The 13157-nt window shown below is 41.2% G+C and overlaps 1 protein-coding gene across 4 annotated transcripts in view; it reads left to right on the top strand.

Annotated features, from left to right (window-relative positions):
* PIWIL4 (piwi like RNA-mediated gene silencing 4) overlaps positions 1-13157 on the top strand; it is a 65723-nt gene that overhangs the window by 40295 nt on the left and 12271 nt on the right. For all 4 annotated transcript variants that reach the window (XM_045818089.1, XM_045818091.1, XM_045818090.1 and 1 more), the window contains 5 exons: positions 797-908; positions 5130-5250; positions 6521-6638; positions 9212-9323; positions 11839-12023. In XM_045818089.1, coding sequence (XP_045674045.1) covers positions 797-908; positions 5130-5250; positions 6521-6638; positions 9212-9323; positions 11839-12023 — 648 coding nt within the window. The remainder of the gene's footprint in view (positions 1-796; positions 909-5129; positions 5251-6520; positions 6639-9211; positions 9324-11838; positions 12024-13157) is intronic.

The raw sequence follows: 13157 nt of genomic DNA, 5'->3' as shown, positions 1-13157 counted from the left end.
CCAAGAACCCTGAAGAAAGAAACCTGACAAGGAAGTTTCTGTCCTGAGGTGGGGGTTGGGGTGGGGGAGTGGCGTAGGAGACTTTCCAGCTACGGAGCTCTGAAGAGGACAAAGAGCTCAGAGTAATCTTAGCTGACCTTATTTGCATTTTGCTGAGGGCCAGCCCTAGATGGAAGGTAGAGCAGCACCCCAAATCAGCCCTCTTTATGTGTGTTTTATTGGAAAAGCTGTCTAGGGGCTCAGAAAAAAATCAGTGTGGCACCAGAAGCTGATGGGAAAGTTTTGAACCTCCCAGCTTTAAAGAATGAGCTACCTGAAGTCAGAGTGTCTATCAGTGAGAAAAACAGTTTGTGGCCTGACAACTTCTCTCCCAGTGTTGTTGGAATACAGTAGTCTTCCCGTGGGGTGCACCACCTGCTGCCTGCAGGCCACACGTGGCCCAGGATGGCTGTGAATTCGACCCAACAAAAAATCATAAATTTACTTAAAACTTTCTTTTTGCTTATCAGTTTTTGTTAGTGTTTGTGTATGTCATGGGTGGCCCAAGACAGCTCTTCTTCTTCCAGTGCGGCCCAGCACTTCTGGCACCAGACACTCTCGCCAGTGCAGACTGAAGGGTTAATTATTTTTCTTCCCAGAGAAGAACTGATCTTTTTTTTTAAGTGACTATTTCATGTTACTCTCTTTCATAATTTCTGAAATCTGGAGTCTGATACTTTGAATTAAAATTGTAGTAAAATTGCTGTATATCTTGTATGATTTGAAAAAAAAATTAAAAGTTTCTTGCATGCACCAGATACAATAACAAAACCTATCGCATTGATGACATTGACTGGTCAGTGAAGCCCACAGACGTCTTTCAGAAGCGGGATGGCACAGAGATCACCTATGTGGATTACTACAAGCAGGTAGGACTTCGTCCCCTCCTTCCTCATCTCCCTTCCTCTTAGCTCAGAGAAGTCTCCCTATTCCTCTCCAAGTCCAACAGGTTCTTTAAATTGTCAGGCTGAGTGTGCCTCCACCATCATTCTCTGACTTGTCCCTTCTGCTCCATCCCTACCATCCTTGCCTTGGCCCAGATCCTGGACAGTATCCTCAGCCTCCTGTTGTCCTTCTTCCTGTAGGCTGAGTCATCTCCCTTAAAAGCATGCATGGTAACATCGCTTCCCTGCTTAAAATATTTCCGTGGTTCCCTATTTCCTTAGGAGCCAGATGTAATTAAGCTCTTGGGCAGAGTTCCCAAGGCCATTTATGATATGACCCGTCTCCACCTCTTGAGTCTCTTCTCCTACCACTGCTGTTTCCTCTGTATGTTCTGTGGTTACTTCCCTTTGCATTTTCACACATGTTGCTTCCTCTTCCTGGATACCCCTTCACAGCCAGCCAGTCACCGAACACCCTCAATACTCAGCTCTGATGTCAACTCTTAGGGGAATCCCATGATGCTCTCCCCAGAGCCCCCTTCCCTGCATCAAATTATTGTGGGCAGGATGTGAATGGTCTGACTCCCCTCTGGACTTCACCCAGGGCTGGCACAGTGCCTTGCAAGTAGTAGACATGCAAACATTTACTAATGGACTCTCCTGCTGTCTCTGGAAGTTTGATTCACAATTATCACAGTTAGCCCTGCCCCCACCTCCACCTTCAGAGGCTCCTTCTTTTAATGTGCAGTCGTATTCCAGAGAGTCTGAAAACACTCTCACAGCTGTTTTTAAAAAACACAAAGCAAAAACCTTTCTGTCACCTTTCTACACCTTCAATAAAAGCTGTCTCCTTTTTCTCCTTAGCTAATTTCTTTAGGCCATCACCTACATCAGCTCCAAGCACCAAATCAGTTCTTCCTGAAGTCTGGTGTCTGTTTTGGCTGCTACAGAAATTGATCTTTACGGGTCAAATTCACTTACTCTTCTCATCCTAATGGGCTTTTAATGGCATTTGACACTAGTGACCACCTTCACCCGGATACCAGGGGTACATCCCTGATGGTTCTCTGCTAGGTTTCAGATTGTTTTTTCTCAGCCTTTATTTTTAAAATGTTTTTCCCTGCTAATTTCCCCCAAACCTTAAATGCTATTATTCACCATGGTTCCTGTGTGTAGGATCTTTTCTTTGTATTTTGAGACCTCTAAAATATAGTATTTTTGTCTTGCCCTTATTTCTAAATGGCATACTCGTCTCTATTTTCAGACTATCTTGGCGTGACTATCCCACAGACATCTCAGACTAACGTAATTCGTACTGAATTCATTGTCTTTCTCACATATTTCTCCTTGGGATTTGCTTCCTTGCCCTGTTTCACCCTCACCTCATCCCTTGGTTGTCACCAAGATGGGTGCTACCTTTTTTATCCTTGAATTATCCCTGGAGCCCACACCCCTCTCCACCCTACTCACCACCTAAATACAGAACCTCTCATGGATTCCCACCTGGGGCATTTTCTTCACCCCTGTATGGTCTCCCAACTCCAGCCCTCTCCTCACTGTGACCTGTCATCTCACTGCCACCAGGAAGAGCTCTCTCAAACACTGCCCAGAGATGTGGTTAAGAGCATAAGCTCTGGATGAGATGGTCCTGGTACTAGCTGTGTAACCTTGAGCAAATCGCTAAGCGTGAAGTGTTGTCTGTGACAGGGAGTCATTTGCCTGCCTTCAGGGTGCAGAGAAAACAGTGCACGAGATAATAGTGCACACAGGGCACCTAGCCCAGCACCTGCACATTGTGAGCACTGGGTGAATGGCGAAGACCCTGCCCCCTTTTCCCAGCCTCCCCTCTTTATCTCTAGCATCGCAGTTTGGCCCCCTCTCCACTTGAGCATCATCTCCCACGGCATTCTCACCGGGCACCCCATGCTGCCGTCACCCAGTCCACTTGACGTCTGTCACTAAATGCTCCCCAGCTTTGCTCAGGTTCACTAGACATCTGCATAAAGCCACACCATACCTTTGTTCTTCACCAGCAGGAAAATCCTAGCCTTGAGGTCAAAGGTCACCTCATTAGCAAAGTTCTTTCTTGACTCTACTTCCCATCACAGTCACAGAAGAGCCTAGCTGTGCTCTCAGCACTTGTCACACTGCTTCCAGAGCACATCTTCCTTCTAGGACAGAGGTGGCATTTGGCTAACCCTTGATGCCCAGTGCCTCACAACAAATCTTGTGCATGAAATGTGCTCCATAGCACTTATTTGTAAACACAGAGTCTGTTCAATGTTTGGGTTTCTCTTCTGTGTGGTTAAATTTGTTCTCTTTTGAGCAGATGGATTTTAGGGCCTGTGACATCCTGAAAAGGAATGATTGTAAAATCCCACTCACTTTGTTTGAAGTGAGTCATATTCACTACATTTATGTTGTAACTGAAGAGAAAAAGAAACAAAAGTGCCTTTTTCTCAAATGTCTTTCTCTCTGTCCAGAAAAGGATCACTAAATTACTACATAGCCCACTTTCAAAGTGGAAGACATGTTGATATTGACCTTTGTATTTCTCTATTTAATCTTATCATGAACCTTATTTTCAAATGCTAAGAAAACTGGGACAAGGGAGAGGGTAAAATTAATATAGCGTAGCAGGGAGAATTCCTGGCCATGCCCCAGGTAAATAGAATACTCTCTTCCCGGAACGCGTTTCGCTCAAGTTGTTACCCTGGAGTCCTTATGCCCCCACACTTTCTTCAAGTCCAATCTCTTTGGACTCTGCCTCCTTCATAAAGCCCTTCCCTGATTTAAGAGCCATAAACTGTTTTACTACGACCAGCATTTCTCCCTCCCCAAACCCTCCCTGCCCCCAGGATGCAGTATTGAGTGTTGAAACAAGCAGAGGTTCCCAAGTCTTTGGGGATAAGTCCTGGCTGTGCTAATGTCCAGTTGTGGGGCCTTGGGGAAGTTGTTCGCTGCTGATGGTGTTTCCTCATCTATGAAGGGGATGATGATAATATCTGCCTCATAGGTTTGTTAAGGTTAGAGAAGGAAAAATATAAGCACTTAGCATATTGTTGTTTGTGCTTCCCATCTACCTTGCTTTATGGACAATTACCCGCTGCAGCTCCTGGAACATCGTAGGCACAAGATGTGTACTGAATTAATGAAGTCATGTATAAAAACTCTTCCTTCTACAAAGGCTTTTCTAAGCTTTTTAGCTGTAACTTGAGTTGCAGTCACCACTGTAAGTTGCAATTTTCTGAATTGTTTTTTATTTTAATGACTACAAGTCCTTATTGAAATGGAGGAACTCTCACTTCTTGCTTAATTATAATTATTGATATCAGCATCACATGGTGCCCAGGCATTTTATAATTTATAACTCCAGTTGTTCTGTCATTAGTGCTGAGTAAATTATACTGGAGATGAATGTTAACTGGAACTCTTGCCTTTGGAAGAGAAATGAACTTCGGGCAAAGTGAAATGTTGAAATTTAGGCCTAGGAGAGGAAAAGGGGGTAAGGTAGGAGGAGTTCATTAAAAACCAGACATGATGCTAGTGGTTTACATGGGTACTACTGAGCTACTGTTCTCTTCATCTGATACAAGAGGAAAGGGAGGTGCTTCCCCCGTGTCCCAGTACAATTAAGTTGGTTTGGGGATCAGATACACATTTGTCAGACTTCATAGCTGCTTCCCTACAACATCTTGCAATCCTGGAAGTTAAGGACAGTCATGCTCTTTGGGAACGTCTGAGGTTGACTTAATGGAACCCTGGCCTCCAGCTTGTGTATAGACATTTTCAAGATGAATATAGTTGCATAGTCAGTCAGTTACGCACGGGGCAGCCTGCCTCCGTCGTCAGTGGTGGGAATGCTGGCCTGCACCCAGCTCCAGCAGGTCGCTGACCTGAGTATGGAGCCAGCTGGAGGCTGTTTTGACTCTGGACGGAACCCAGAAGAGAGCAGGGACATGATTACAAACAAAATAAAACAATGTTACCCTGTGAAAGACAATTAAAAACTGGTCCTCAGATATAAAAGATAGAACTTGAGAGGAAGGAAGCAGAAATGAGTAGGTAACCATGGGATTTTTTTTCTTCATTGAAAACATTTGCTTATGTATTCATTTTGCAATTACCTTGTTGCTTATAAGCAAAGATGCTCATTGTACGGTGTTTCCATATTAACTTTTCCCTCATTAATCTTGCATTCTATAGCAGTATGATATTACTCTATCTGACCTACATCAGCCAATGCTTGTTAGTCTGTTGAAAAGCCAGAGAAATAACGCTGAGGCTCGGATGGTCCACCTGATACCCGAGCTCTGCTTTCTAACAGGTAATGTTTATGTTTTACACTCTAGCAAGTTCTTGACCACAGGCTTCTGATACTTAGCAGTGGGCAGAACCTCCTTCAGTTAGCTGCATGCCAGAGCATTGACTGAACCCCTGGAGGATGGAGCCTTAAGTAATTTATTTGATAGTAAAGAAGTGGGAGGATAAAGTGTCCTTTGGAAATTGCTGTTACCTCATGTATTCCATTTGTTATTTCGATGTAAAATAGGTGCCAGATATTTTCCTGAAACCAAGCTGTTGTGCTTTGCCATTTTTTGAACTTCACTAGTTTAGGAAGTGATGCAAGTTTTTCTTCTAGTTTACTGTTTGTGACAAAATCATCCTTATTTTCTTTTTGCATGTGCTTCCAGAAGGTAATCTTCACTGTATACTGACTAACAGTCTTGAGTCCTTTTCATCATGTTTCTTTGATTAGCAGGGTGGGACTAAAGAAGGGAGGACTTTCTACTTTTTACATATTTATATTGCCTATATCAGTATGGCATGTGTATGTTTGTTTTGTGATTAGAAACACTCATAAGGATATATTCCTTGAAGGGAGGGATGCTCATTGTTAGTGGTATTCTGATATTCTAGATCTGCACAGTCCCCGTGGTAGTCAGTAGCCACGTGTGTTTGTGGAGCACTCGAGATGTGACTAGGGTGACTGAGGAAATGGGGAGGCGCTGTGAGTGTAAAGTTCAGACTAGATTTCACAGACAGTATAAAAAAAGGAAAATAACTGAATGAGTTTTTTATATCAATTACATGTTGAAATGATAATATTTTGGAAATATTGAATTAAATGATATGTACTATTTAACAATTTCACCTGTTTCTTTTTTTATAATTTTATTTTTTCGGTTTAGAGAGAGGGAAAGTGGGGGAGAAAGAGAGGGAGAGAAACATCAATGTGAGAGAGAAACATCAATTGGTTGTTTCTCATACGTGCCCTAAACCTGGGGACTGAATCTGCAACTCAGGCATGTGCCCTGACCCAAAATCGAACTGGAAACTTTTTGGTTTGCAGGACAACACCCAACCAACTAAGCCACACTGGCCAGGGCTCATCTGTTTCTTTTTTGGGTGTTTTTGTTTGTTTTTTTTTTTAAACGTGGCTACTAGAAAAGTAAAGTGACATACACAGCTTGCATTTTTATTGGAGAGTGTTATCTGATTCAGCTTCAGTGAAAAGGTTATTCTGCCTGAGATGTGCTGGGGTTATGTTCTATAGTGTTCATTTTTCTTGCTTTATTTTTGTTTACACTTAATAGGACTGCCTAGCCAGGCAGCCTCTGATTTCCAGGTGATGAAAGCTGTGGCTGAAGAAACGCGTCTCAGTCCTGTAGGAAGGCAGCAGCACTTGGCCAGGCTTGCCGACGACATCCAGAGGTACCAGATATCTCACTGGGACCAGGGTACACCCTGCCTCTGACCTAGTTTGTAGAATTGGATGATCTATAAAATGTTGCATTCCCTGATGAAAATGTCTCATTCCTATTGATTCAAATCAAGACACTTTTGAAATGTGTTGTCCAGGGCCTGAGGGTCACCCAGGATACCGCAGGTTTATAGGTTGCAGGGAGGCAGGTAGAAGCTGCTCCGGCAGAACTACCACCCTACATCAGCTAGATGGCTCTGCTTTCATCCACTTAATGCTGTTAGCTTCTGGATAGAAGTTTGAAAGAAGAAGAGGAAAGAGGCCTGTAACTTTAAAAACAAAATGCTCTAAAACCACTCCAGGCCCCCAACAGTCAGGGTCAGGAATGTTCAGGGTCAGGAACTCAGCACACTGGTCATCGGGAAAACCCCACATATATTGTTTAAACTTAGGAATACCTTTGTGCCCTTTGGTTCAGCCAACCTGGTTCTCAGTGGCATTCCTGCCCTCATTTATGACAGTCATCTGTACTCCATGACAGAAAACCTCTCCCTGTTTCCCTTCTGACCTCCTAAAACTTCACTGTCTAGCACGGTAGCCTTGTGTAACTATTGGACACTTAAAATGTGGTTAATGCCACATCTTGAAATGGTTGCGTTTTAGATACATTGGGTTAGATAATATATATCTAAAAAATAATTGTACTTGTTAATTTTTACTTTTTAATGCAACTACTAGAAAATTTAAAATTAAATATGTGGCTTGCTGTATATTTCTACTGGGCAACATTGTTGTAGAATGATCTTTTTTTCTTTAAACATGAAAAAATTTGAAGGAAGAATTTAGAAATTTACATACAAAACAAAAAAGAGGTGTGCATGTGTGTGCGCTCTAAAATGTATTAAATGAATAAATTATAATTGAATGAATGATGTGTATTCTTTCAGATATTTTTAAATGCATATAGTCGTGTTATTTTTAGGGAAATAACACATCATTCATAACATTGTACATCATGTTTTTTTAAAATAACTTTTATTGATTTGAGGGAGAGAGAGAGAGAGGAAGGGAGGGAGAGAGGAACATCGATTTGTTGTTCCACTTACTTATACTTTCACTGGTTGCTACTTATATGTGCCCTGACCTGGGATCAAACCCACAACCTTAGTGTATCAGGATGATGCTCTAAGCAACTGAGGTATCTGGCCAGGTCCTATGCATCATGTTTTGTAACTTGCCCTTGTTTCTATATGATAACAATGTTTCTATATGATAAATGTGCATTTCTGTTATAATGCTTGTGGTTTCATAATTTTCTATTTTATGGTTACTCTTTATGTCACTTATCCTGGATGTCCCCCAGACTCATTCTTACTTGAGAATAACTTATTCCTGTTTATTCCTTGTTCTCTCCGTTTATGGGTTAGTCTTCCTGACATGCCCCTGCCACCTTCCAGTAATCCCGTTTATTTCAGCCTAGTGTCCTGACCAGGAATCACCTCATCCATCTTATCTTTGACAGATAGTACCAGAAGCAAAATAATGAACTCAAAGTAGTCATTAGGATTAGACTAAATGTAACATGAGTTGATGGAAATAATGAGCTTGAGTTGTGGAGAGGCAGTGGTAGAGAGGTTTGAGCTTCCCTAAAGAGAGAGGGGAAGCTTTGATAGGTGAATAAAAGCATGAATTACATCAGTCTCTTCTGTGAGCATCTGGTTCACCATGTACTGGCTACGGTACAACACATGCCAGAGCCCAAAGTCAGCATGACTGCTCTCCTCAAGGAGCTCACAGCTGGTAGCGGTGACCATATATATCATAATCTATGATATATATGATAATCCAGTGAGATAATACATGAACTATGATTAAAGCTCATTAAGTTATAACCTCAATGTACTATGAAGATAAATAAAGTAGTTATTATTGCTAATACTAGTATTTCCCTCTTAGTCTTCCCACTGTCCAGTCTATCCTGTGACTCTTCTGAAGCATAAAGTTCTAGTGCTCCTTTTCTGTATCATCCTCTATCTACTCTCAAGCCACAAATTCAGTTATTCCCAGAAGACGTTTCCACATCCAGAGACTCCACAATATCTCTTTACTAAGTTTATTATCTGGAATAGTATGTTGTTGAGCACACAGCATCTGCCAGGCACTGTGGTATTTGCCGTGTATCATCATATTTAGTCTTCACATCAGCCTTATGAAGTAGCTAGTTTTATAATCCATACATTTTGCCAATAAGAAAACCACAGATCAGTAATGTAAAATTAAAAGTCTGATCAGGGTCATGTATTCTTAAATGTCAGCAGTAGAAGGTAAGCCCTGGTCTGTCTGGCTCCAAGGCCCATTTCTCCAGCTAGCGTGCACCCTGGGAGCCTTTTCCGTCCCTGCAAGTCCCAGATCTCATGCCCATAATTCTTTCAGGAGGAAAAAGAATTAGTGAGTAGAAATAGAAGTCAAGAATCCTAAAAAAAATCAGCCTCTGAATAATTCAGTAAGTTACAATTGTCTCTAATGATTACAATTCTTTAGAAAAGAAGCACTTTAGGAACTTAACACTCAACTCTATCAACAGAAACAAGGATGCTCGTTTTGAGCTGGAGACCTGGGGGCTGCATTTCGGATGCCAGATGTCACTGACTGGCCGGGTTGTGCCTTCAGAAAAAATATTAGTGCAAGGCCACATAGTGAGTGCTGTGATTTTATTTTTATTTAACAGTAACTGCTTGACTGTGTGTAAGTTTGATCACATGCCAGAGTGACTGAGTGGGCTTGTAATGTTCATTTGGTTTCTCCGTGAATGTGTTCTTGTGCTTCCTTTGTCCTAAACCTCGAACTCCCCTCTCTTTTCCTCTTCAATTTCAGTGTACTTGTGTGGGCTTAGCGGCCCCCAGAGCACATGATTTGGAGCTAACCCTTGGGGGCTAACCTTTGGGGGCTAACCCTTCCCCTCCATACTCAGTCAGTGCAACGTGTCACATTTAAAGACACATTAAAAATGGCATTTCAAGCCATTGTAATTAAAACATGCCCACTTACTATTGAGTATTGTATTCTTATGTCACTAAAAAAAAAAAAAAAGAAAGAAAAATCATAGTACCTGGGAAAATTCTGCTGGCTGGTGAAGGTTAATTTCAGTAAATTATGTTTCTTGATATCAGAGTTGTTTTTATCCCAAAATAAAATACTGCTCAGTTGGCATAAACATGAAGAAATTCACACAGATCTCATCCCCAGCCATAGCATTTAGGGGAAACAATGTTCGGAAACTTGAAGAGGCCAATCATTGGTTCTTTAGGGCTTCAGTGGAAGAAGTGAATCTATTTCATACAGAATTGGGCATCACATTTCTACTTTTCCCATTTTAAAATTCAATTATATTTTATTCATTTTAAAGGCTCTCTTCTTGCCCTATTTGATATAATGAACTGACATGTTTAAACATTAGTTTAAACTAAGCAGCAGTTGGTTTGTGTTGGCAGCATGGAGAGTTTTTCACCATTTCTTTTTGATAATCTATTCTAAATTACCAAAAACTTATTGGAGAAGCTTAAAAAAAACCAACTTATAAAAACAGTACAAAACAAAACCACACATAATTATCTAAAGTACTAAAATGTAGTCCCCCATTAGGATCTTGGTCAGGAATCAGTAAAAAGAAGCTCAATTTTAGCTCTACATATGAAGCAGGATATAAATTTAAACATTAAAATGACCTGTCTCATTATCTCTATAAGTAAAGTCTTCTATTTGTCAGCTTTTTTTTTTTTTTTGCATTTTTTTCACATGGAAACAGGGCTCCATAGAAGGAACGTAAAAATGGGAGAACCCAATAAGAAACCTCCTCAAGGTGGCGGTAGATGCCTAGATGTGACTGGGTCATCGACTTCTTGACCAATTCTGCTTTTCTGAGATTGGGTTCTAGGAAATGAGTAAACTAAAGGTTCACAGACCTCAGGGTGGGCCGTGGGCATTTGTCCTGGGTCTTTCGTCAGCCCATAACAGGTAGGAGTGTAGGTGAGAGGGCGTGACTCTTCTCATACGGGCTATAAAGGGAGGGAATAAACCTTGGCTCTAGATAGAACCCTCAATGGAGGGGCTAACCCTTCCCCTCCATACTCAGCCTAAGGTCTCTTCCTGGAGTGGAGTCCCTGCCTAGCAAGGATGGCGGGTGGTTGGAAGTCAGAGTGCTTGGTGAAAAGTACTCTGGTTGCAATGTCAAGAAGACCAGCATTCTAAACCTGTCACTGCCACCAGCTGACTCCATAACCTCTCTCTACCACAGCTTTGGGGTCTGTAAAACAAGGGGATTACAAGGCTTCTTAAACATTCATGTGCAGATGAATCACCTGGGAACTTACTAAAATGCAGATTCTGATTCAGAGGGTCTGGGATGGGGCCCAGGACTCCGTATTTCTAACAAGCTCTCAGGAGAGAGCCATGCTGCTCCAAGACAACACTTTGAGCAACAAGGAATTAGATTATAGTGTGTTTCTTTTAAATTCTAACAGTGGCTCTTCCAGGCTCAGGATACCAAGGACATTTCCATTCACTTCTAGGCCATGGATGTACGTAGAAGGCTAGGGGCCAGTGTGCCCAGTCTAAAGTCCCCTCTTCAGTGCAGGGAGCTTGAGCTTGTCTTTCTAGTCACCTGGGGAACCTTCCAAGAGTGGGCGAAGAGCTTGTGTCCTGGCCTCATCTTTGCTCCTAGGTGTAGCTGCTCCTTGCATAAATATATTCTTAACTGCCTTGTAGGGTTGTTAGTTTTAGTATGAGGACCTGGAGTATCAGTAATCAGCATTTTCTATTTGAGCGATCTAGATGCCTAAAGAAATCAAACTGGACAGCCTACTTGCCTGAGCTGCCATTCGTAATAAAGGTCAGAGATTCTTAGAGCTGGAAAGGAACCTAGAGGTCTTTGAACCAGACAATTTTTTTTTTCACACAGTGGAGGCCTGTGAAGTAAAGGGACTTGTCTAAGGCTCTGCAGCCATGCAGTGGCTGACCTGGGATGGTGCTCAGATGCCTCCACTCCCGGGCAGCACATACATTCTGTTTAAATAATGCAGTGCTTGTATAGATGTTTTGAGTCTGAATAACAAATAGTTCTCTTAGGATAAATGTGGGCCATCTTCACTGTCTTTATTGAATTGCTTTCTGAATAAATGTGTTCAACTCTGTCATGATCATTATTTTTCTCAGTGTCAACCCATGTCTGCTGCTGATTGGTCCAAGGATATTCGAACTTGCAAGATTTTAAGTGCAAAATCTCTGAATAAATGGTTGATTATATGTAGCAACAGAGCTGAAAATGTGACTGAGAACTTTCTGAGCTGCTTAAGAAGAGTTGGAATTTCTATGGGATTTAATGTGAACTACCCCAAAATGTGAGAATACACTGAAAATCATCCCAACCCCTTTAATATATTAATTTGGTTCGGTTAGAAGCTAGGAAATAAGGCCTGAGGTACCTATAAAAGCTTCTTTATCTTAGTAAAGTTTCCTAATTTGAAGTGCCAAGAAAACAGTTGTAAGTAAATACATTTTTGCTATGATTAAATTTTATACAGTTAAAATATATTTTATGTTGGTCTTTGTAAAATGTTTTTTTTTCCAGTTTTTAGGCAATAGTCTCATTATCTTGAAGTTTTTTCAGTGCTAGTTCAGGTATAAATCCATATATTACCTACTCAACTTTTTTTTCTTTAATTCTCTCATATTAATTACCTATAAGACTTAACAGCAAACAGGATATTTAAAAAAATAAAGTTGCATTTCCTGGCTCATTTCATACATTTTAGGCTTTAAAATTAAATGTAAACATAGATCTGAAATAAACTTTTTTGATTGTTACTATAGAATAAAATTAGTCATTTAGACAGTTTTCTGATTAAACCAAGGCCCTTCGTTTAGTTTTTGAACACTTATTGAGTATCTGCTGTGGGTTAGACACTGTGCCAGTTTGAAGGGATGAGAAAGACACAGAAGTTGCTTTCAGTCTAGTCAGGGGTCCACACACACACAAGCACGCTCCAAACTGAATATTGCTTTGCTTTAGGAAAGTCATGAAGTTGGTCATGCCTTGTTTACTGAGCTTGATATACTTAGTAAGGATCAATAGACACTTTTTTCCTTTGTTATGGTGGAGATGCAGATGTCCTCATTGGCAGGGTGGGAAATTATTCTTTGAACACAGGGCTGCTCATTAATTACATCAGCAGTGCACGCATTGTTGAAAACCACAGATAGCCCCAGTCTCATTTTATACCATAGTTTAGAATTCTCCTCTTAGCAAATATGTTAACAGATTGCCTGGTTCAAGTTTCACTTGCTCTAATTTCTCTTAAACTATAAACTAGTTAATAAAGCAGGAAAAGATTAATGTAAGAAGCCACGGTCAGCAGACCCTGGGCTGGCATCTTTCGCACACCAGTTCCATGAGCAAGCTTGTGTCCATCTTCTGTTCCTGCCGTTTTATTTGAAAGTCTGTATTTGATCCCATTCTTCCCTCCCACCCTCCA

This window comes from Phyllostomus hastatus, unplaced genomic scaffold, assembly GCF_019186645.2.
Source record: "Phyllostomus hastatus isolate PE091 unplaced genomic scaffold, TTU_PhHast_1.1 phas_scaffold_317, whole genome shotgun sequence".
In the NCBI taxonomy this organism is placed as follows: Eukaryota; Metazoa; Chordata; class Mammalia; order Chiroptera; family Phyllostomidae; genus Phyllostomus; species Phyllostomus hastatus.
This window is presented reverse-complemented; position numbering and strand designations above follow the sequence as displayed.